General features: G+C 37.3%; 1 protein-coding gene and 2 long non-coding RNA genes across 4 annotated transcripts; 1 reads left to right on the forward strand and 2 right to left on the reverse strand.

Moving 5' to 3' along the window:
• Nucleotides 1–471: 471 nt before the first annotated feature.
• Nucleotides 472–1,789, reverse strand: LOC135426111 (uncharacterized). The gene is made up of 3 exons (XR_010435842.1): nucleotides 1,061–1,789; nucleotides 718–939; nucleotides 472–619 (listed from the first exon to the last, which is right to left on the reverse strand). It is a non-coding gene; the product is annotated as an uncharacterized LOC135426111 (long non-coding RNA).
• Nucleotides 1,790–2,803: 1,014 nt separating this feature from the next.
• Nucleotides 2,804–3,436, forward strand: LOC135426110 (uncharacterized). Of its 2 annotated transcripts, XR_010435841.1 has the most exons (3): nucleotides 2,909–3,067; nucleotides 3,131–3,311; nucleotides 3,362–3,436. It is a non-coding gene; the product is annotated as an uncharacterized LOC135426110 (long non-coding RNA). The 2 variants fall into 2 exon arrangements; XR_010435840.1 differs by having other exon boundaries at nucleotides 2,804–3,067; nucleotides 3,131–3,436.
• A 17,261-nt stretch (nucleotides 3,437–20,697) lies between these two features.
• LOC135426141 (ribokinase) lies at nucleotides 20,698–22,234 on the reverse strand. Its single transcript, XM_064679141.1, has 2 exons — nucleotides 21,945–22,234; nucleotides 20,698–21,888 (listed from the first exon to the last, which is right to left on the reverse strand). The coding sequence occupies exons 1-2, from the start codon at nucleotides 22,091–22,093 to the stop codon at nucleotides 20,799–20,801; spliced, it is 1,239 nt and encodes a 412-aa protein (XP_064535211.1). The 5' UTR covers nucleotides 22,094–22,234; the 3' UTR covers nucleotides 20,698–20,798.
• Between the last annotated feature and the right edge of the window lie 1,877 nt (nucleotides 22,235–24,111).

Consider the following 24,111-nt stretch of genomic DNA (forward strand, 5'->3'; position numbering starts at 1 on the left):
CTAAATTTCATTTTCACACGTATATTTTGAATAATTTTAGTCGCGAGGCAAATCATATCCGTATACTTTGCCGCTCCAATCAATCTCCAGCTTATCGATCCTGTGTATTATTTCTCTCACTTGTCGCTTTCGGACTTTCCATTCTCGGTTATTACAGTTTCAACAGCATGGAGGAACATATTATCAATAATCACAAGAGTCATCATGGCAATCATTAATAGCTTTGTGTTATTTAAGGCCATTGTTAAATTTGTGCTTGTGATTTTAAATTTCTTTTATTTAAGAATTAGGGACTTTTGTAGATTTTTAATGTCATGGGTGACTTGATAGAACCCAAAAAGGTTAAGGATTGAAAGATCAAAACTGATTAGACGTAATATCTCACCGATTCTTGAATTTAACCACTGATAACTTATAGTTAAAATAGTTAAATTTAACACATGCATAGGAATAAAAAGAAAACGAAGAATAAGTCTTTCCAGTTGAGTATCAGAACATCCAACTTTCCTCACAAACTGATACCCATCCAGGATCTAAGCCTCTTATCTTCCAACTCGGACCCTCGTCTTAATGTTTTTCCCAGCGTACGGCAATTGTAAAGATTGAGAAATCGACCAACCTGAATGTTAAAAAATTAAATAATATCAAGGAAAATAATATTTGTAAGCTATAACCTCGAGGAAAGTACATAATATTTGGCTATATCTATATCTATACCTTATATGTAGTCGACAAAGATATCAGGTAGACAAAAGTTACTATCGATGCTGTTCTCCAGCTTTTATCCCTACATCGTTTATGCCTTTAATCGGTATAGGCTGGATTTTTTCCTGTGGCCTGCCACATTTTTATGTACTTTCTTTTCGGTTGAATCTTGTGGTTGCGCCGCCCAGAGGTCATAATTTCTTGTTAAGCCCACAACGCAAATGGCACTTTTACCTAAATGGACCATAAGGCGTTAAAATGTTGTTATCGCCCCAAGGCCCCCATCCACAACTCCCTCTCTGCCCGTACGCACACACACACACACACATACACACCCTCGAGTCTGAGGCCTTACCTTGACTTGGCTGGCGCAATAAAAAGCCGAAATACATTTCGATTATGCGACGCGAGTTTTTTCTTTTCTTTTCTTCTCTTTTTTATTTTTATTTTATTTTTATTTTTTAAATTTCATTTGTACAGTTGGCTTTACAGGTCCTTAACAACAATTGAATGCTCTGTTGGCTTAAGTTAATCGAATTTATGAATTTACCGACGCAATGCAATACAAATTTCTCGCTACAAAAAAGAAAAGCGAATTTGCCTCTTTGTACACAGGTATCCGATATTTTTGCCTAAATGGGAGTTTGTGACTTTTCTATCATATTTTATAACGAGTTGCTTAGTATATACAACCGAATTTTAAATTATTATAAATTAAAGATGTGTAGCATATGCAAATTGTAAGTAATTTTGGCTCCCCCCATTTGAATAATAACGCTAATGAATGCCATTTACATTTCCAGCTGTATAAAATTAGGCTGCAAACTGCTTTGTGTGTTGTTTTGTTCGATTTTCGGGGTACTTTTAATTCTGGCACTGGTTATCTATTTTGTATGCTTCCATAACAAGGGCGATAGCTCCAAGTCCGATGCCAAGGCGCTGAGTGACTTTTCTTTCTAAAATTGCGACCTGAACATTATAAAGGTTTCTGATTTTTTTCCATATTTTTTTAATACAAATTTTTATGTCACAGGAAATAATGTATATATGAAAAAGGTTTCGGATTAATGTGGAAGTCTTCTGAATAAATAATAGATTTTGTCTGGTATTGGAATAGTTTCATAAAGTGTGTAACGGGTGGAGGGAGGAAGATTGGAGATCGTTCCCAAGAGAGATATGTAACATATTCTCTAACATTTAGAATAAATATGTCTTAGTATTGGGGTAAGATGAGGGCAATTCTGAAAAATGAATCCTCTTCAATTTATCCAGAACTCATAGTTGACAGAAGCAAAGTATCGATTGTGGGCAATAGGTTTCGGGCAAAAGCCACATGTGATCGCTAGCTAAGATAAATATTTGGATTCATCAGTCTGTCTACTTAGGAGCCCATTATTAAATAAAATAAGAGGAATTTTTGTATAGCTATTGTATATTGTATCTTAATTAAAGGTAGATATAGTAAGATTCATAATGCTGGCGGTAATTCATGTCATTATCTAAAGTTTAATTTAAATGTGTAATAATTTGTTATTAGTGGAAAATCAGCTTTGTTGGCCATAGTATATTTATAGTTCCAGCAGGGCTCCAATCCTTCATATTGGCAATCGTCTCTTATGCCAGAGATTCAGCTCAACTTAACCTACAAGTCGATGAACACGGCTGTGCCATATTAATTATGTGTTGTTGCTGCTGCTGCTGCTGTTGGTCCTACTATATATACTATTCTAGAAGCTTAATGTCAAGTTTGGTGATTAAAGCTCATATTATTTTCCGAAATTGTCAAAAAAACAGGATTTCCATATCGATTTTTATCGATTACTTGGAAACGGGGCAAGTAATCGAATATCGGAAACAAACTCGATCTGCGCGGCACTAGGAGGACCTTCAGCTTCCTGCAGCTAAAATTTCAAGTCTCTAGCTCTTATAGGTTCTGAGATCCTTGCGTTCATACATACGGACAGACGGACGGCCTTACCTTGACTTGGCTGGCGCAATAAAAAGCCGAAATACATTTCGATTATGCGACGCGAGTTTTTTCTTTTCTTTTTTTTTTATTTTTATTTTATTTTTATTTTTTAAATTTCATTTGTACAGTTGGCTTTACAGGTCCTTAACAACAATTGATTGCTCTGTTGGCTTAAGTTAATCGAATTTATGAATTTACCGACGCAATGCAATACAAATTTCTCGCTACAAAAAATTAAAGAAAAGCGAATTTGCCTCTTCTACACAATATACACGATATTTTTGCCTAAATGGGAGTTTGTGACTTTTCTATCATATTTTATAACGAGTTGCTTAGTATATACAACCGAATTTTAAATTATTGTAAATTAAAGATGTGTAGCTTATGCAAATGGTAAGTCAGTTCAGCTCTCCCCATTTGAATAATAACGCTAATGAATGCCATTTACATTTCCAGCTGTATAAAATTGGGTTGCCAACTGCTTTGTGTGTTGTTTTGTTCGATTTTCGGGGTACTTTTAATTCTGGCACTGGTTATCTATTTTGTATGCTTCCATAACAAGGGCGATAGTTCCAAGTCCGATGTCAAGGTGCTGAGTGACTTTTCTCTCTAAAATTGCGACCTCAACATTATAAAGGTTTCTGCATTTTTTTCTATATTTTGCTAAAACAAATTTGAATGCCACAGGTAATAATCTATAAATGAAAAAGGTTCCGGATTCATGTGGAAGTCTTCTGAATAAATAATAGATTTTGTCTAGTATTGGAATTGTTTCATAAAGTGTGTAACGGGTGGAGGGAGGAAGATTGGAGATCGTTCCCAAGAGAGATATGTACAGAGAACTATTCTCTTCTCTAACATTTAGAATAAATATGTCTTAGTATTGGGGTAAGATGAGGGCAATTCTGAAAAATGAATCCTCTTCAATTTATCCAGAACTCATAGTTGACAAAAGCAAAGTATCGATTGTGGGCAATAGGTTTCGGGCAAAAGCCACATGTGATCGCTAGCTCAGATAAATATTCGGATTCATCAGTCTGTATGCTTAGGAGCCCATTATTAAATAAAATAAGAGGAATTTTTGTATAGCTATTGTATATTGTATCTTAATTAAAGGTAGATATAGTAAGATTCATAATGTTTAATTTAAATGTATAATAATTTGTTATTAGTGGAAAATCAGCTTTGTTGGCCATAGTATATATATAGTTCCAGCAGGGCTCCAATCGTACATGTTGGCAATCCTCTCTTATGCCAGAGATTCAGCTCAACTTAACCTACAAGTCGATGGACACGGCTGTGCCATATTAATTATGTGTTGCTGCTGCTGCTGTTGGTCCTACTTCTGTTTCTGCAGCTGGCAACTAGGCGTATGTGCAATTTATTTGCATATGATGACCGGCATTGCGTAAAAATTAATGAAAGGCAATTAAAAGCATTCGGAAATGTAATAAAATGGGTAATGCGCACAGCCAAAGCCGACGACAATTAAATGTGGAAGCTGTTGTTTGCTTAATGCAAATATAATATTACACGCAACAAAGCTGTCAACTATAAATAAACAATTTTAAATTTATATGGTAAATAAGTATACTTTAACATGCATACGAACAATGGCCACTCGTACAATTCAATGCAATTTGTTATAAATGTTTGGCAACATGTTTATGCCTATGAAAATTGAATTCAATTGTTCGACTTGTTTTTAGTGTTGAGAGCCAAATTGAATTTGTTATTTCGGGCATTTTAGTTCATGTTGTAGTTGTTGTCTGTAATCAATTGGCATGACAAATGCAGTTTGTCGTTGCAAAATTCCTTTGCTCATACCCTGTAGCTATACGCTTTGAAGTGAATATCAGCTCGGTAGAAGCTTGCATTTGTGTATTGATATAAATAATGTAATATAATAATAACAAACAGGCTTGTCTTAAATCCTATTTTCTGCAACCTCGACTTGCCAACAAATGGGAAACATGATTTATACAAGAGGTCTTTGTCGTGTTTGGTACTTTTCCTATTATAGCTATTATGTGAAGGATCATAGAGACATAGATAACAATTCCTAAGAAAACGAGGAACTTTCTTTCAGATAAAGAGTATTTTGTTGTTGACCAACACTGGGCTAGCCTTCATTGGGCATACATTATTAGCTTATAATAAAACGTGTTAATGTTATTATCAAAGGTTGACTCAAATCGTGGTCTGTCACATATTTTTTTGGATTCATTATTTTAATTTATTTTATGTCTGTACAAACTTTCATACGTAAAATTGTATATAAAAATGTTAGGTAAAATATATGCTACACCATAGACAGTAAATTTATTTTTTAAATGAAAAAAAAAATAGATTCTAGTAAGCAAACAAGAGGATAATAAAATGTTTTTATTATCCATGGTAACTCATAGTTCAGCTTCTTCACAGAAAGGAAAATCTTAGTTTTTGTTGTTGCCGCTGCAGCTGTTTGTCAAGTTTTTCGGTCATGCCACAAATCGGTAACAAACACTGTGCAGCGTTTGGAAACTGGCGCATTATTGCGATTTTACACGCTGCTGCACTTGAAAATGAAACGGACAATAAGCTCCACTTGGCTACAATAAGTTAGTCAGTTTGCAGCTTTTTAGGGCTGCGTTGGGGGCTGAGTTGTGTGTACTTTGGGGCGTGGCAGCCGCATCGTTGTCGTGGCCATCATTGCCACTGTCCGCCGCTAAAAGCTTTTTGATTATGAAAAATGTTCGAAACATATGCTCCAAATGACTGTGGAGCGTGCAAAGAACATGAAGAAGCACAACATTGCAGAGAAGAAGCATCAGCAGCAGCAGTAGCCACAGCAGCAGCAGCAGCAGTAGCAGAAGCAGAAGCTGTAGCAGAAGCAGAAGCTTGTACTCAGTACCTTTCTGCTGGTAGTGTGCTTTTTGCACTGCACTACAAAACTGTGTGTATACGATCCCATTCGAAGTACTTAAATCTGTATATGTAGAACACGTTCGCAACCATTGTGTAAGTGAACATATTTTTTGCCCGGCTTTAGTTTACTCGCCTTTCAGAAGTTATTGTTGTTGCTGCGTTTCCCTGTTTATTGTGGTTTCTATACCCTGGGCCCATTGAAAACGGGTAATAAAGGGTATACAACTACTGAGCAAATGTATGTTGCAGTCTAAAGGAATGGATTTCGACCCCACAAAAAGTGTAAACATATTCTTGATGATGATGCCGAGCTGTGGCATATAATTTTGGTATCAACAGAAGATGAATATATATCGATTTCAAAAGAAAGCTTTCTAAGCATTAGCTAAATATCCAATCTGAAAAATAAATATATTTTGATCGGAAACAGCTTTCGCATGTTTAAAGAAAGGGACTTGTTATGTCTGGTTAGAGGGTATCTCCTAGTCGAGCACTAGCAACTAGAGCACTCTAACTTGTCTTGCGTTTTACGTGTGAGTGTGTGCATTTGTTTTGTTGCTCGTGCATTGTTAATGGTTGCGCTATTTTATTTTGAAATTAATAAAGTGGCAAAAAGCGTACAACAAAAACAAACTATTTACTTCAAGAGTTTGGAAAGTCCGAGTGGCGGTTGCAAAGTTTAATTTGTTTTATTGTACTCTTCGCAAAATGGCAAACAAATTGTGAATAAAGTTTGTCCAGATCTTGTTTTAATGAAGCAGCAGCTGTAAAGCTCGCCAATAATATAATTTCACTTTAAGTACACAAAGTTATACAAAATTGTTGAGCTTTTGGTTAAATGGTTAAGATAATGTAGTTTTAAACCATTCTTGTGCTTTCAGAGCTTAAAATCTGAGTCGATAGATAATATGAGAAATATAGCATAAAGTATGTTTATATATGTTTAAAATATAATACTTATATCTATTTTTTCGAGCTGTGTGCTATAAAGCTGAAATGTTTAAAGAGTTTTTCATATTATTTCGGAAAGGCTTAAGGAACTTATGAACTTTTAAATTTCGAAATGGTCGTGATTCATTTGTATCAAAAGTGTTCAACATGTTTGTATGTTTATGACTTTTAGTCGTATTGGGATTCATTATATCAACTATGCAATTGACAATATTATGTTATAACGCATTATCACAGTTCAGGACAAAACCCTCATATCTCTGCTAATGAGTTTACTAATTCACACTTGTACACTTGTGTGTCCTATCCTAAAATAAAGCTCATGCGCCTGGTTGTCGCCATATATATATATATATATTTACGAAGCAAGTTCTGTCTTAGTTTTAAGTATATCAAACTGGAATCTTTCTCTTTGACTTCTTTGGTACTCAAGAAGAAACTTACTAATCTTTCATCGTTAACGAATCGGAGGACAGTTTTCAGTGTTGTCCTCCTATAGGATGTTGGCGACAGGCTTCTTTTCGCTCAACCCTTTTCGTAACGTATTACATCTATTTAAAAAGTATATTTACAAGTTATAATTGTTTTTTCCCATCTCTGTTATTATTGCATTTAATTGAATAATGAATAATAAAAAGTGGCAATCCTCGCCAACTATAATATAGAGGTAGGAAATTAATAAAATAAATTATTCCTACAAACTAAAGGGAAATATTTTGAAAGCGCTTGGCTTTAATATCTGTCGACAATCTCAGCTTTAGGTTAAACGTGCCTTTAAATGCTCCCAATTTGGTAACGCCAAGTGTCTGCAGGCAGCCGAGAACTTTGGAACAACTTCAAAATAAGATCAGACGTACTTAAAATGCTTCACAAGAGACACACAAAATAACAATTAAACATCAGCGAAACTGACAAACTTTGTTGAAGAGCAAACAAACCCAAAATACATAACAACTGGCAGCTGGCAGCTGGAGGCACGAGTATAATCCTATATGGATAGAGGTATGTATATGCATATGCAGTTGGTATGTATGTACTTGCCTCTATGGCCGCAAAAGACGCGACGTTTGAAAAGTTCGCGCCTTGGCACGGGTAAAGGTTACGGGCTAGAAAACTTTGTCAGCGAACGTGACATGAAAATCGCAGCGCTGATGAAAAATGCTAAATCGTGACTGGAATATGTGATGTAACAAAACAGGGCCCAACCACGCCCCCACCCAAAAAAAAAGAAGTAATAATAAGAAGAAGAAGAAGAAAGTTACAGCTTTAGCGACACATGGCCCGAGCCTATGGCTTGCCAATTGAATTTCCTCAAATAAATTTTGAGACATTCGAATCGCAAACTCGCGTCCATGTAACACGAGAGCGCAATGCGCTGCCGCTGTTGGCCAGCCCAAATATAGGAACTCCATTTCGAGTGTTGGACAAGTTGGACTATATTTAGGCCAAGACTTGGCTATATGGCTGGCGGCGGCTAATGGCTCCATTTGCTCTGTTGACTCAGTCCAATGCCCAACGCCCCGCCCCGGTTACTTGATGCCAATGCAATGTGCTCGGGAGTGTGTGCACTTGACTTCGCCTGCTGTGATTTTATCGTTTAAAAATATCATAAAAATTATCTGCCCGTTTCTCTGCTCTCTCTCTCTCCCTCTCTCTCTCTCTCTGTCAGATGCGCTCTCATAGTTTATAGACTGTATCTCTTTCTAGTTGTATTTGCATCTCGGTTTCAACGCGTTGGTTTCTATAAATACAAAGTCGCCAGTTCGCTCGCTGCATTTTTCCGGCAGCATTTGGGTGTGTGTGTGTGCGTGTGCGTGTGTGTGCGCTTGTTTTCTTATAGCTACAGTTACGTGGCGATCGCTCCCTGCCCGCTCCTCTTCTAGCCTCCTCTATTTTAGCTGTAATTAGATGTCGCCTTGGGGTTGGTCTTTCTTCTACTTTGACAAAGGCTATTGCACTCGGCTCTCGACTCTCGGCACTCGGCCTGCCTGGGGCATTCAATTACCAACGCGTTGACAAATATTTTCTAGTTGCCAGGCGGAGATTTTAAATGTATAACTGTCGAGTTCAGAGGCCCAACATGTGCACGTGCATCCCGATGAGCATTTAGATCATTTAATTGCTCAATAAGTGCCAATTGCTGTAGAAACTGATGGAGCTGCTATGCTGCTTGTCAAGTGGCCAAAGTACAGTGGTCGGCATAATTATTTTGACGAACAATATAGTCATTCGCTAGAAAACATTACATGTATCATGCTTGAAGCATAAAGAAAATGAACAAATTAAGTAATCGATATTGTAAGACTAAAAAAAAAATAAAAAACTTATTACAATTTGTCTCGTCCACATAATTATGCCCACCACTGTACATTGACGTTTAGCACTTGGCCAGGCCATGTGCGCCTGTCAATGTGGGAGGCGGCAGCTCAGAGATTATTTGATGAAATTGCCGCCTTGGAGGCTGTTAGATAACACGACGATCGAAATCTTGAAATGTGTTAGAAACAAAGAGCACCGTTCTTCTACGAAACCAAAAGAACGGAATCCTAGCCACGTATTTTGTGCGGGAGGCAGAAAGATTCTGAATCATTTGTATAACAAACAGGCCCAATTTATTAAGGGTTATCCATTCTTCTGATTGAGCGCCCTCAAGTTGGCTTTTGCTTTTTTCGAGTTTCAAATCTTCAACTTCAACAGAACGCATGGAGGAAACTTAATATATTCTTGTTCAGCTTATTATCGAGTATATTAGAATTCTGCTTATCTCGTACAAGGAAAAGTATAAAAGTTATTTTGCAATCTGCGTTGCTCTATTAGACTACTACTTTGTTGTTTTCATTTTATTTTGCCAGCTAGCAATATTTAGTACATTTTTTATTTTGTAGACATTTATATTAATACGGGGCATAAAAAAATATATGGTCTAAATTTTGTAGATGAATTGATCAAATGAGCGTGCTCTGGTGAAGAGTGTCCGACTACGAAATACCCTGGACCCAATGCCAGGCAGCCGCGGCGGTTTTGTGTGCTTTTAAGTTATGATTAAAAATCAAGTCTCGATAGATAAAAATAAAATCCATATTTTGGAAATGGGATGAGATATTGACAACAGCTTTTGTAGCTTTTCGGGCCGACGCTAAGTAGACTCAGCTCGTTGCCTTGATCAGGAATATATTTAAGCTTTTTTGCCTATAAACATAAATATGCACAAAAAAGGGAGGACTGCTCTATTCGAGGGTTTATTTCCATTACAAACAGCGCCAGTTAGACCCAGGTAGAACTATGTTTTAATCAACTTAGCAATATTCATTGCTAAATTACTTTTGAATTTATTAGCATCAAATGTTTGTACACACCAAAGTATGTCCACACATCTGCAAATGCATACATTTCAATTTAAATGGGCGTATCCAAAAAATGAAAATATTTATTCATGATCCACATGTATGCTATGCGAGAACTTAAATGTCAGAACAGGTGCTGCTATTTTTACTGTTACTGAGATCGAAATAAATAATAAGCAGAGTATATTGAAACTTATCTGTTTCAATCAAACATTCTGCAAAGAAAATTATCTATAGCCAAAAATGTTTAATTTAATTAAATTAATAATAGTATGCATGTTAAAAGGTTGCCTTCTTTTTTTTGGTGACTGTGAGTTTTGTTAGCGTGTTTCTTTTCTTATATAATAGATAATATGAGTCCACATGTATTTATTTATAGCATACGGTTCTTTCAGAGGCAAATTTTTCAAGACAATTTCTTAATATTTCGAGTATGTTCAACAATATTTTTAAGAGATCTCTTTGTTTTTTATATATTTTTATCTACACATATTAAAACTATTGTATGTACTTATATATATTCAAATATTTCAACAATATTTTCTTAAGGTTTGACTTGCTATTCTTTTCTCAAAAAAAGCACAGCAGATATTTCCTTTTGGTTGGCCAAAATAAATGTTGTCTCATATCTGTGCAACTTTTTAACCTTCGAAGATACATCGAGCATAGAAAAAACACCCTCCCCGTATGCCCCTTCAGTATTGCCCCCCCGCTTGGACAATGTGTGGAATAAAAATAAATATTAGTTGCTAACGCAGCCACATACAATCTATGAGTATGAAGGAGGGCATTTGTATCTAAGTATTTGTATCTTTGTGCCTGTATCTGTGTCAGCTGCCCACGTTGTTGATGCTGACTGCTGACGCCGTGTGTTGCTGTCGAGAGCATTTTATATTTTAATTCCTATTTACGTGTGTGTGTGTGTGTGTGTGTGCATGTAAGTGCTTAACTAGCAGAGCAGAGCCCTGGCCAGAAGCCGAACAGAAGCATCACCAGAGGCAGTTGCAGCGCCCGAACCCACCCACACACTCAAAAAATGTTGCCTGTATCCACTTGCGTGCGATTTCAAAGCGTTATTTATTTGTGGCACAAGCGACCATATTTCAAATGCACACCGCCAGCCTCCTCCAACCGCCAACCTACTGTAACCGCCAACCTCCACAATCCGCGCCCAAGTTGAAAAGTCGACAAAAATACACGCAGCGCGAAAGAGAGAGCAAAAGCGAACGCCAAAGAAGGATAGAAAGAGTAGGGCGAAAACTATACTAAATGGGGAATACTTCGTAAACGCGACGCCAACTTACCAACTTTTGAATGCCCTAAGCAGCACATATGAATATTGAAAATGGAACTAATACCCTTTTTCAAAAATAAGAATTATAAACAATAGAAATCCAATCATTTTTAATTCAAAAAACTTTGTTTTTGAAGATGTCTGCAGCTCTTATTTGAATGCAATTTTCATTTCATAGTTAATCATTTATTAGACATAATAGAACCTTGTTCACCTTCTGGACCAATCGTTATTTTTATATTTTTTAGTAAATAATTAGAGATTTATGCAAAATTTAATTAGGAACGTGACTTTCAAGGTAATACGGATAATTAAAGCAGTTGAGAAAAAGGTAGCAAACATTTTTTTAACTTGAAGAAAAACTTGAGCCGTGCAACGCTGGGTAATACGCATTTGAATAATATACAAAATAAGTATTTCGAATGAAATGTCCTACGATGTAATTCAACTCAGCTCACCTGTTTCTTATAGCTAGGATATTTAAGTATTTGGGATAGTTTAGACCTTGGCTTCTTCAACTTCCGGTAGGGGCTACCGGTTGCAGCTTTGCTGGAGGATTACGGGTTTCTTTGTTGTTATTATTGCTGCTGTCCAAAACGGTTGCTACAATTTTTTGTTATCCCCGAAAACTTTTTCGCACTCGTTGGCTTATGTTGCTGCAACTGCTGTTCCAGTTTTAAATTTTGTTGTTTTTGTTTTATTTATTTTTTTTAATTTTACAACTTAACATGTCGCACAAAGGTGCACATGAAGCGCATGAGTGTGAGTAAGGGTGTGTGTGTGGATGTGTGTGTGGCTGTGCGCTGATATCAGTCGCATGCATTGCTGCCGCTTGGTATTTGGCTCTAACCAGCTCTATAACTATCTAGCCCTCCCTTTAGCCGTGCCGCTCGCCTCCCCGCGGACAGCCACTTTTTTGTACTAAATTTATGCGCTTTCATTTTATGAAAAACTTTCGCAATAATTTCTCAAAACGTTTTTGTGGTGAATTGAAATGCGAGAAAAACATTTTGCGGATGGCGACTAAAAACTTGAGAAAAACCTTTGCCCACACACACACACACACACACACACGCACACTGAGCCCTTACTATGAGGAAAAACAAATACTTCCATTTTTTTTGTTGCACTCGACCATGCCCACAAATGACGTTTAGCAGCGCCTGCCAGCGGCAAAGTTATTCGCGCTTTTCCTAGCTCCTCCATGTCTTTTGGCTCTGCTGTGCCGTCGTCTTCCTCTTGGCCAAAACTTTAATGAAAAGTTTTGTTAAGAACTTTTGCGTTGGAAATTTCAACGCTTGAATGAAGGCGCTGCTGGCGCATCGGCAGAAGGCAAGGCAAGGAGACAGAGAATTGGTGTGTGGCATCGTGCCTGACATAAGATTGTTTTTGCAGCGGCGTTTGCCAAAAGTCAGCGAGACTTACTAACCTGGCCATAAACAACAACAACAAGCAACAACTACAACAACAACAATGAGAAGAGCGCGCTGGTAAATGGTATCAATTTTGTTATTGCAGTTGCCGACGCTTTTCCACCTGCACTTTCAAATTATTTACCTGAATAAACATTTGGTATTTTAATTACACAGCTGGGCACGTGTGTATGTGTGTGAGACTGTGGGGAGGCGATAACTTGGGCATAATTGAATTAACACACAATTTACGGTACATTGCGTAAACTTTTTGCTCTGCTGCCACATTGGGGAGGCTGCGCCGACTGAGAAGTACGGGTAGCCTGTTTGGGAGACAGGGGCTAATGTTGCAGTATTTGGCGGGATGCCTGGAATATCAATTTTTAGAGAAAAAATAATGGTAGAAAAGTTTTGCAAAACTCAAAAATCTGGCACGAAATATGCTCAAAGTTTTCTGTTTTTTTTTTTTGGTTTTTGTAAACCATCTTCTTATGAGTTTGTCACGAAATGCGGGATTAGTGTTTTTGACAATTTTAGCTTTTTAAGCCTATATTCACCTTAAGCTGCTATATGTTAGATAACTTTATCAAAAACTTTATTTTCCAACGATTTTTTTCTGTGGTGCTATATGATTCTGTAGTCAGCGTTTCAAATGATTTTGTTCATATATTGTTATGAGAGTGAATCTTGAGGTTGGTTAAAATATCTTGAAAAATGGACAACTTTTTTATCGACAGTCCAATCGCCTGAAGGGTAGGCCAGAGTATGGTAATGTCAGGACTAATAGACTAAATCTCAATTAAAGGAGTTTACTTTTAATGAATAATAGCTTTATTATGGACGCATTTTACACATCTTAGGATTTTTAGTTTAATCGTTATTAAACTAAAAAACCACTGAATGCAAGGCAACTATTATTATATATATACTCCATGACTTTTTTTTGATTTACGTTTAAAATTGGCAAATTTAAAAGATTTACTTTGTTGCCTTTAAAATTGCTTTCTTTTGTTTCGTCTTTTTTTTTTATGAAATAGCTTGAAATAATACATAAAAAGGCCGCCACTTGAGTTCATTCATACCCAGAGCCATGTGCAATAATACAATACAAGTACGAATACAAGTACGAATACGAGTTTAAGAATAAGTGTGGGTATGGGTATGAGTGCATGCGAGTATGCTGTCTGGTATACGTATCGGACCGGCTATTGGTACATGTGTAGGCATGTGGCATGTTCTACATGTGTCCGCTTGCCGGGCTTGACTTCCACGTAATTACGAAACAGTCGGCAGACAAACGTTGCAAGGGGCCACTGCCACTGGCTGTGGCAGAGCCCTGAGACAGCGGCGTCATCACATGTGGCACTGGATAAGAGTGGTAGATAGCCCAATAAGGGCTTTGTCCATGTCCAGATCTCGCCGACGAGTGTGTTACACATGTAACCCGTAACAGACAATGCCAAAGTGGGCGCATTGTGATTAAATGGGTGTGGCATCAAAGTGCATGTTGATGGGACAATTTATATATATATACATATATTCCACCATGTTCGCTATGACCAAATATTTAAGCCACGGGACATACAGACTCGACTAGGGGATACCCTTAACTGCAAGCCAGCTAGCTTCCTTCCATATACACACACGCACTTACAGCAGCTGCTTCCTCTGTCCTTAGCCCATCATTATGAGGAATGCTTAATTAAATAAGAAGTTTTATGTTAATTGTCCGATCTTCATGCATGGAAACATTATCATGAAAGCATACAATATTTTTCTTTACCATCCGATCGACTTTATACTCATTTTCAAAGGCTTAATTCATCATATACGTGCTTCACATCTTTCCCAAGATCCTCCCCTCTTAAATGAAAAATACGGTTCAATGATAGTTTGCACAAACTTTTGTTTATCAGTTTCAAGGTTCTCCAAAATGGATATGGAAAACTTTGATTCCAACAGTCCTTGATTCGATGGACATCAAACTCATTTATAACTATCTACGAAAAATGTAATTAAAACTTGGAGTTCAAAATACGACGGGTATATTTACATTTTCTACTGTCGGGAAACATTCGAAGCAAGGTCTGAGGAAGGCATATAAGGCATATATAACAAATATTTAAAATTAGTATAAATTTATTAGCTAAACTTTCTTGACATAGCTTAAAAGCATCTAAGTAATTTGTATTAATTCCAAATGAGGTTAATCTTGTAAATAATTTAAATTTATTTGTGAAATAAAAAATTAAAAAAAATCAATAAAATATTTTATAAGTAATAGTTTTTTAAGGTGGTTAATATAAAATTTATTTGTAATGACTCTTAAAGAAATTATTATATTAAATTTACATTTAACATAATTGTGTTATAATAAAACAAAATAGATAGTAAAAAATAAAAAATATTTCCCAAATTCAAACTAGCCTGAAAACTTGGGTACAATAACATACAATTTCTCTAATTTTATCCGTCTGATACTCAAAGTGATATTGAATATTTATGAATTAACGATTAAATTATCAATATTTTGGTCTTTAATATTATTCTTTTGTGTTTTAGTATTTACCATGTAATGTTATGTAAATTTTTGGAGCACCCTAAAGTAGAATATCATTGTAAATTGTATGGAATATAATTTAAAAATTAATTTTGTTGTTGCTGTCACTTAGATAATATTTTTAATGCATTTTTGTATGAAATGCCAATGCTCTTAAAGGTTCACTTCAAGTTTCTATATTTATGCATCGTCAAGGGGCATAAAATCTAAAATCGTTTGTCACGTTTTGCACATAAAAGGATTTTCAATTTTCCAATGTGACAAGCGCGCAATGTCCGCATTTGCATACTGAAGTTGAAATAGCAGCTAGGGGAGGGGAAGGTGCTTCGGGAGGCAAATGGGAAGCAAATAAAATCAAATTTTATGTAATGCCGCGAGGACAAACAGCGAGGCAGCATTTTAAGATTTTTCACTTTTTATTATCAATAAAATAAATGAAATCAAATTCTGCAATTTAATTGCTGTCGTAAAAACAAAGGAAAGTTGACAAAAAAAAAAAACAAATGTTGAAGATTTGTTTTGCGGCTGTGTGACGCATTACGAGTATGAGCCACAAAATATGGCATATAAAATGAGCGGGACACATAAATAAATACAATACGTGTCAAGATATGATTTTGGACCAATGATATTTTTTTTATACCCTGAGCCCTTCGAAAGTGGGTAAAAAGGGTATAATGTTTTTGCAAATGCGTGCAATGGCAGAAGAAGACATCTCCGATTCCATAAAGTATATATATTCTTATTCAGCTTCAATATTCAAGTCGGTCTGTTAGTATTTATGTATGAACGCGTCCATCTCAGAGGATAGGGACTTCAAATTTGCCAGAAAGTTCGTGACGGTGTCTCGGCGAGGGGCTAAGGTAATCTCTTAGTCTGGTATCCACGGCTAGAGAACTTATACATGTTTATTTTAGTACTATTATTTTATTTATTTTTTGGCACATTTTCAAGGCTTATCAAATTTCTGAGTGTTCCTCTTCACGTCCTTCCTAAAAGCTTATAAATATGAACGGCATTGAAGAGATTTTTCCGTACATTTAATGATGATTAACATTTTTAATGAACTACGTAACCGCATATTGTAGTTAATATTTATTTTAACAATTTGTACATTCTAAAAATTGTCTTATATTTTATTATTTATTGATTTTGTTAAGGTCCTCAGTGCATGTATAGGGTATCTCCTAGTCGGATACTCCCAACTAGAGCATAAGGGCTATCTATTAAAAGTTTCGAATGTAGAGCGACAACGTAAAGAGCATATTTTCATTTCATTCGAGAATCTTGCAGAGAATTCACAAGTAAACCGTTTTCTTAGCAATTGGAACGACGGGCCAAAAATCGTCTATGTATAAAACACACAATTTATTTTAACATTTTGATGCAATTGAATTTGTTTCATATAGAATTTTATAAATATAAATTAACTAATAAGTCCTAAGGCCTAACCGAATAAATGTTTCGACTGTAGTTTGTTCTCGTTATTTCTCTCTCGTATGATGCGTTTTTATGGTCATGCAGCTTTCAATGCATTTGATGAGGGTTTCTGTATCTGCATAAGGGGCCTAACGAGTAGTGGGTATATGTATACATGTGTGTTTGTGTGTGTGAGTTTGTTGTGTACTCCTTAAAGAGATTTATATGTAGACAACAGTTGGTGCCTATGTTTTTATGGCACAACAGCGACAGACAAATTCATCAAGCTAACGGCAAGGACGAGAATCTCTCTGGAAGCTATTATTGCCACCCAAAAATACGTATCATACGCGCCAAAGATGAGAGAGAACAAAAAGGAGAAATCGTCCAAAATCGAGCAAAAAATTAAATTGCATTTGTGTGTTTCGCTCGCATGTAAGCAGAGGCATCTTCTACTTCTTCTTGCTGGCTGTATCCATCAGATGCATACATTATGGGTATGTGTGTGTGCAGCTGCAAGTTTTTCAAAGATGCCTGAGTGAGTGAGCGTGACTGTGTGTGCATTAGTTAAGCTTTACATTTGCACATTAAAAGGCGAATTGTGTTTTAGCTTTTTGTGCAAACTTGAACATTTTCTAAGCCCTTAAAAGGGTTTCATGTCGAATACTTTAAAATGCATTTAAAGCATTTTATGATTAGCAACAAATACTATTATAAAGCGTATTTCACATAAGTAACGATAGAAAGTTTAAAACAAAAAGATCTGCTTCTAAAAATCAAGAGGGCCTGTGCCAAGCTGCCTTTAAAAATATTTTAGCTGCCTTCTATACATACAAATTTAAAAACACACTCATTTATTTGCATACAGTAGCTTATTTTCCTCTTCTCTTAGGCCCACGCTATGAGAAATTCTTTATTGAATGGCTTCGGTGCTTATAAATGAAATTTGTAGAGGATATATATGACACCCGAATATCAAACGGATATATATGAATCCACAATAATTTAATATAATTTAACTTATTTTTATTCAGAGAATTAATTGTATCCAATGGAAAATGTTTGTCACAACTGCATCCTATCGGAATAAAATAAAGAAGTATCCGTTAATTAAAGCATATATTCATTATTATTATTAAATATTTAAAAAAATTAAGCATTATTAAAAATTTTAACGCATTGCTTTAAATGGATGCTCACTTCAGTTACTTAAGTTAGTCGTCTGAATAACTAAATTATTAATCTATAGTTGATGGCTGACGGTTTGTAGAACCAACATAAATTATTAACTATTATATTAAATTAGATAATCAACCCAAGACCAATCCGTCCACAAACAAAATTAAATTCTAATTGTTTGTGGAAAGTTCAGAGAGGAGCTGTACTTTGGTACATACGAGTGATACATAGTGATAAACCGATCACCATTTGGGAGGTAGCCAAATGAGTTCGGTTGTGTAGTTGTGTGTGTGTGTGTGTTGAAGAAAAGTAATTAAGCAATTCAAACGCATTTTGACATTTCCAAAAATATGTCAACCCCAAAAAAGCGAGTGACTCGAGAGTGTGCGAAAAAAAAGAGAAAGACAACAAAATAAAAGAAATGGCAAATCGATGCCTATGGCCGGGCTGGGCTATGGCAATTGCTGATGCTACATGTTGCCAAAAAGCCGAAACACAATCGGATCGTAATGCTAGATCGTGTGCGACCAGACATACTCATACACTATAATTGTATCTCTATCAGTTGTTGTTGTTTGGTTTTTGAATGTTATTTTTAAAGCACGATGTTCGCATTGGGACGACGAGGCCCATTCGAACCAGCCAGCAGTTCCACGATCGGCCAATCTTCCGTATATACCAAAGCGGCTAAGTATAGACAGAGTGCTGGGTGTGTGTGTGTGTGTGTGTGTGTGTGTGTGTGTGTGTGTGTGTGATGCGCCTGCGTAAGAGGATCAGTGGTGTGGATCATTTGAGGCGGAATGTGGAAGCAAAAGCCCGAAAACAACAACAAGAACACCAACATCAACGACGAAGTCTTTGGCATATTTTGGGCGGACGATCTTAGCTATATAACAAGCTATATATCAATAGCTATATACGCCTTATATACATGCTCGTACATGTATAATAAGCAAGACAAGAAGACGAGACAAAGCTATAAATATGTACGAAATAAATATATATACATAGAAATACACATATACAAATGAAATGAAAGTTCTCATCGTCGCCGGCACTGGCAGACGGGTAGGTGAGCGGAGTGGGTGCTGGCGGGCACAGTTGCGAGTTCTCGATTCTTTGATTCTTGATTCTCGGATCTTTTTGGGGTAGCGCTTGTGCGTTCGGGCTGCCGGTACAGTTATAGCCGGGCGAAACGGGCAGCAGCAACGCGTTTGGGGGCCGCCACAAACAGCGCCAAGAATTAATTTGAGAATATTTTTTGCATCCTTTAGTGCATTACCGATTCTGTTGTCGAGCTGTGCAGATCGGTTGACTCCGGCCTGCCCTCTCCGCTTTGTTTATAATATCTAAAAAAAAAAAAAAAGAAAAGAAAAAGAATAAGAATAAGAAACACACTGATCAAGTGTTCAAGCGCAGTGCTCTAAAAAAGTCGCTTGTAAAAATATTTGTAAAATTCCTTTTTAATATGTTTGAAAATATGTTAAAATTGAAAAACAGTTCAACGCGAAAGTGAGCGGATTAATTGTGGAAGGCAAGAAAATCCAACTAAAAAAAGGTCTTGATAAAGTTCAGTTCAACTCGTTGGTGTGCACTTTCAAGCAGTCTCTGGCTATTTATGGAGAGTGCCGCAAATTGTTATAAATACAACAGAGAAACAGCGCAGAAATCGCCAGAGAAATCTGTATCTGTGCCTGTGCATGTGTGCGAATGTGTGAGTATCTGTGTGGGGCTGAGGTATGCGAGCGCTGAATAATGCGGCTCATCGCTATTTTCGTATATAGCGGAAATATAAAGAAATAATCTATGCATATAACAAATTTCTATTACATATGATATATACATATGATATATGTATATGCTTATAGTTGAGGTTAACAAATCTTCGGCTACCAAGTGAAAATTATATAAAATTTAGTTTGGCATTTTAACTGCCCGATTTTAAGGAAAATATGCCTAGTTATATAATTCACAAGTTTGTACAGTTGTCAGGTTTCACTGCTTCAGCTTATTACATTTTTTTTCCATAATCCCAGAGGTTTTTAAAAATTAAAATATGTTTGCACAGTTGTTTTATTATTCATATAATTTTTGGCTTAACTCTATTTAAATAGTCTATGTAAGAGTGAATGTAAAAAATACTTTTCTCCCCTCTTTAAACATACTCGTTTTAAATTGTTATTCTACTATTTTTTTTGAAGCCTTCAACCACTTAGATCCTTGTCAACATATTAACATTAACCGCTTTACGCATGCAGCTCAGTAATTAATTTGAATTAAAATATGTACACGTTAATAGCTATAATAGCATTTAAATAATTAGTTACATGGCGACCAAGCCGCTTTTTGATTCAATGCTATTATTATTGTTATAGGCACAGAACTGCACCTCTCTTTCCACCTTGTCATTGGCTTGTCCGTTCGTTGCTATTACACAGAAATTATAATTTAACAAAAGTGCATTAAATTTGCTCGAAGTGCATTAAGAGAGCTGAGAGCTGTTAAGTTTGGAGTACTCGACTATGGGATACGCTTTCTCATATTAATAGTTCCGCATATCAGCTGACAGATTTGTGAAATATTTCCTTTCTGCTCAGTTAGTGAAATCCTATCCAATTATTTTAAAAATAAGATATAGATATAGATCGCGCTCGTCGGTAAATTGCAGTGTACTTATCCCTCTGATCGTTGTAGCTGCTGCATTTGCAACCAAATAGTTACAGGGTATACATTGGGCAATGCGCACAGGCCACACGGCAAATTGCTAATTAAAATACGCCATTGTGAATTCTGTTTTTTTTTTTTTACTTTGACCAATGCTGCTGACACGTTGACAATTTTCATTACAGTTCGATTAAGTTTCATTGCGCTGGTCACAAAATGTTAATTGGGACAACATTTCAGCAATAATGCGCGTATAAATCTTGCGGCTTGTAGGACATAAATCGAAATTGCAGAAAGGTTCTAGTCATTTATTTAGCGTATTGTAAAATCCAGGATTTGAGAAAATTATTTGTTCTGTCCATTAAAAGATCATTAAGTTTAGAAAAGGTGTTTCTCATGCTGGAATTGTTACCCGTTCGTCTTTTTTTTGTTCTTCGATTTTATTTGGTTCATTTGATTCCTTTGATTCATCCTGGTCCGCTGGTGGCTCCGGTTTAGGGTCTGCTTCGGGGACGTGTGGGCCTGCGGTTCCTGACGGAGACTCTGAGACAGCTGGTTCCGGCGTTGGGGCCTTATCGGGTATCACATTGAACTCCGGCGTCATCTGGCACAGATCCTCCTGGAACAAATCCGGGCCCGGAAAGCTGGGCTGAGTGCCACGGTGCCCAACAGCGTAGGCGGCACAAATGTTAGCCGCACTGATGTGACTCTCCCGGCACAGATTTGGAAACATTGACATGTGGTAGGCCAGACTGCCCAAAAAGGCTTCACCCGCGCCGGAAGTATCGGCCAAGAAGCGCACAGGTGCTGCCGGGCACTGGGTGCAGACGTCCCGATCCTTGCTCGACAAATGGACAGCGCCCAGGGGTCCCATCGTAATGATGACACTCTTGGCACCCTTGTCTATCAGATCATTGGCAGCCGCCTTGGCATCCTGCAGTGTTTTGATCTCCTCGCGGCCCGTTAGTTGCGCCGCCTCCAACCTATTGACGCACAAAATAGTTGGCACTTTGATCAGCGCTTCGTTCATATTTTTGGGTACCGGCGAGACATTCAATATGGTTTCACCCTTAAATTGCTGCAACGCGCAGAGGGCGGCCTTCTCATTTGTTTCCAGTTGGCAAATCAGTACCTTGGCGCGCTTGAACACCCTCCTGGCGCGGGAGACATCGGTGGACTTAAGGCATTGGTTTGCACCGGCCATCACGATGATTGCGTTCTCAGTATTATCGGCCACAATGATTTCGGACAAGCCCGTTTGCTGACCTTCTGCCCTTTCCACAAAGTCCACATTGATCCCTAATTCCCGCAGATACTCGAAGTAGTCATCGCCAAGCTTATCATTGCCCAATTTGGACACCAGGGCACATCTGCCGCCTAGTTTCGCAGCGGCTACGCACTGGCTGGCGCCCTTGCCGCCATAGCATTGTTCCCTGTACATGCCAAACAACGTCTCTCCAGGCCTGGGAAGCTCATTGACATACCTGCAGGATTTGTAGGGTTCCATGGATAAGCAATGGACTTGTAGGGAAGCGCTTACGTAATGTAGTCGATATTTGCTGAACCAAACACTAGCACATCCAGTTCCATATCGGATTTCCTGCGCTTTCCGCTCGAGAATTTTGTTAGGCCAAATAATTTGATTTTTAAAATAATTGACTTAAAATTCACTTTAGCAGCTTTATACATAGTAGCAAATTTTGGCTAAGTGAAACACAATTATTTCTCTGTACAAAAACTTACTGCAGAACAATTTAAAAAAGCCTGTTTAGCAACAAGCTTACGTTAAAAGTTGTTTTCAAAATGTTTTTTTTGCTAACATTTAATATGACTAGTTAGACTTGACGTTCGTCGAACTTCAATGAGTACCTGCCACCCTGCTGCCTACTAAAGGTAGAGTTCACAGTTAATTCAGGTGTTGTTGTAGTTAGTGGAAAATATATTTATTTATTGGTTACTATAAACAAAAACCAAAGCGAAATCGGTGTAAAAAAAAAACGACTGAGCCGAACCGTGAACTAATAAAAAGAAAAACTGTTGAGGTAGACCCATGATAAGTTTCACAGTTTTATTGTTTCAATGAGGTAAAATATAGGTCAATTTAGTATCGATAATTATTTTCTTTTAAATACTAAAGAGGCAAGTTTCGATCATGCATTCATTTTAATTTCTGAGTTTCTGAGCAAAGCAAACTTAGGAGATATTTACATTAAAATTGTTAAAAATTGGGCTTTTGGGTGCATAATTAATTGCTCAATTAATTATTGCTTAAACATATTTATTTAATTGAGAGTTTAGAGTGCGAGCTTCCCTAGATCGAAATCTTGAACATATGATTACCATTTGACATTCGAGCCGTTGATTTGCTGTAAAACTGCGCACCACATGGTCTGACTGGCTGGCTGGCTGGCTGGACTGATCTGGCCTGGCCTGGCCCGCTACACTTTAGGCGGGCGCTGGGAAACGCCTGCGGTGTCTGCAGATTGCATCCATGTGCCACATCCTGCATCAACAACGATGACGCTGACGCAGACGCTGACGGCGACGCCGCGTGGGTATTGCCATTAAGAGCGTCGCATTTGTTGATGCTCTTCAAGTAGGTAAAAACTATAACGGAGCACATGTGTTGGACTTGACCTGCTAGCGGGTCGACTGCGACGCTTCATGTGGGTCTCCGAATCGAGGGCTGGCGAGGTTTTAATTTTAGGCACCTATATAAACGTCTGTTTACAATGCGCTTAGAGGACAGTCGCATTTGCCAGGGCACGCCGTTAACTTGCATCTCGTGTTTGGTTTTGACTTAGTTGGATCTGTTTCTAAATCGAAACAGCATTCGCTTGTGAGCTACGCGGATTTTGTTTTGTGTGACACATTGCGTTGCCGGAATGTGACCAGAGAAAAAAGTACAAGTACAAAAATTAACAAAAAATGTCAAGAAAAAACCGTTTAAGCGCAAAGCTAAAGCCATACACAGAGACGCAGCAGGCGGCGGTGGGGCACGCGCGGTGGACCTCTCTGTCTCTCTGGCCATGTGGCGCAAAATATGCGCATAAAAAACAAAGTCCAAACAGAAAGGGCGCAATTTTATTGCGGGCGCCGTGAGGCGCCCACACACACATGCAAAAAATCAGCAACAAAAAAAAAACAGCTGGCAAAAAGTTTATGAATTTTTTGTGCAGGCGCGTGAAAAATGTAACAAATAAAAAAGTAAAAACAAAAGCAGATACTACGCGAACAAGAGTTGTATCCAGGACCACGCCCCACAACGCCCAGTCACATATAAACACACTTCACTGCGCTTAAAAATTGCTTTATTGCAGTTGGACTATAAAAACGCACGGCAAAAAGTATTAAGCCCCATCTACCCCATCCACAAACAAAAAGTACAAAATAAAAGTAAAACCACCAAAGCCAACGAGAAACAGGAAAATTTGCAAGCCACAGCCGGAGCGCAAGAAGCACAAGGATACCAAGGATTTAGTTCTAAAACAGGAAAAAGAAATAAAATTAAAAAAAAAAATAAAACCAAGCTAACAAAAAAACGTTATAGTTGGCTAAGAATTGCCCCGAAAATTGCAGTTAGAGTATTGTGTAAAATGTTTTTGCCAACTGTTGTTGCAATTACATTCACCATTGTCATTATTTAAGTGAAAATCAGCAGCGAAACAGACTGGGAAAACGCAAATGAAATGCAACAACGCAAGTAA

This window comes from Drosophila montana, unplaced genomic scaffold (genome assembly GCF_035044405.1).
Source record: "Drosophila montana isolate Dmon_TW-CO22-7 unplaced genomic scaffold, ASM3504440v1 contig_1964_1, whole genome shotgun sequence".
Taxonomy (NCBI): domain Eukaryota; kingdom Metazoa; phylum Arthropoda; class Insecta; order Diptera; family Drosophilidae; genus Drosophila; species Drosophila montana.

Bases quoted from the DNA above. Each gene is read 5' to 3' on its own strand.
- LOC135426141 (XM_064679141.1), bottom strand. From the start codon at position 22,093: ATGTATAAAGCTGCTAAAGTGAATTTTAAGTCAATTATTTTAAAAATC. The intron at 21,889-21,944 runs GTAAGCGCTTCC...CAAATCCTGCAG, and splicing joins GCAAATATCGACTACATTAC to GTATGTCAATGAGCTTCCCA.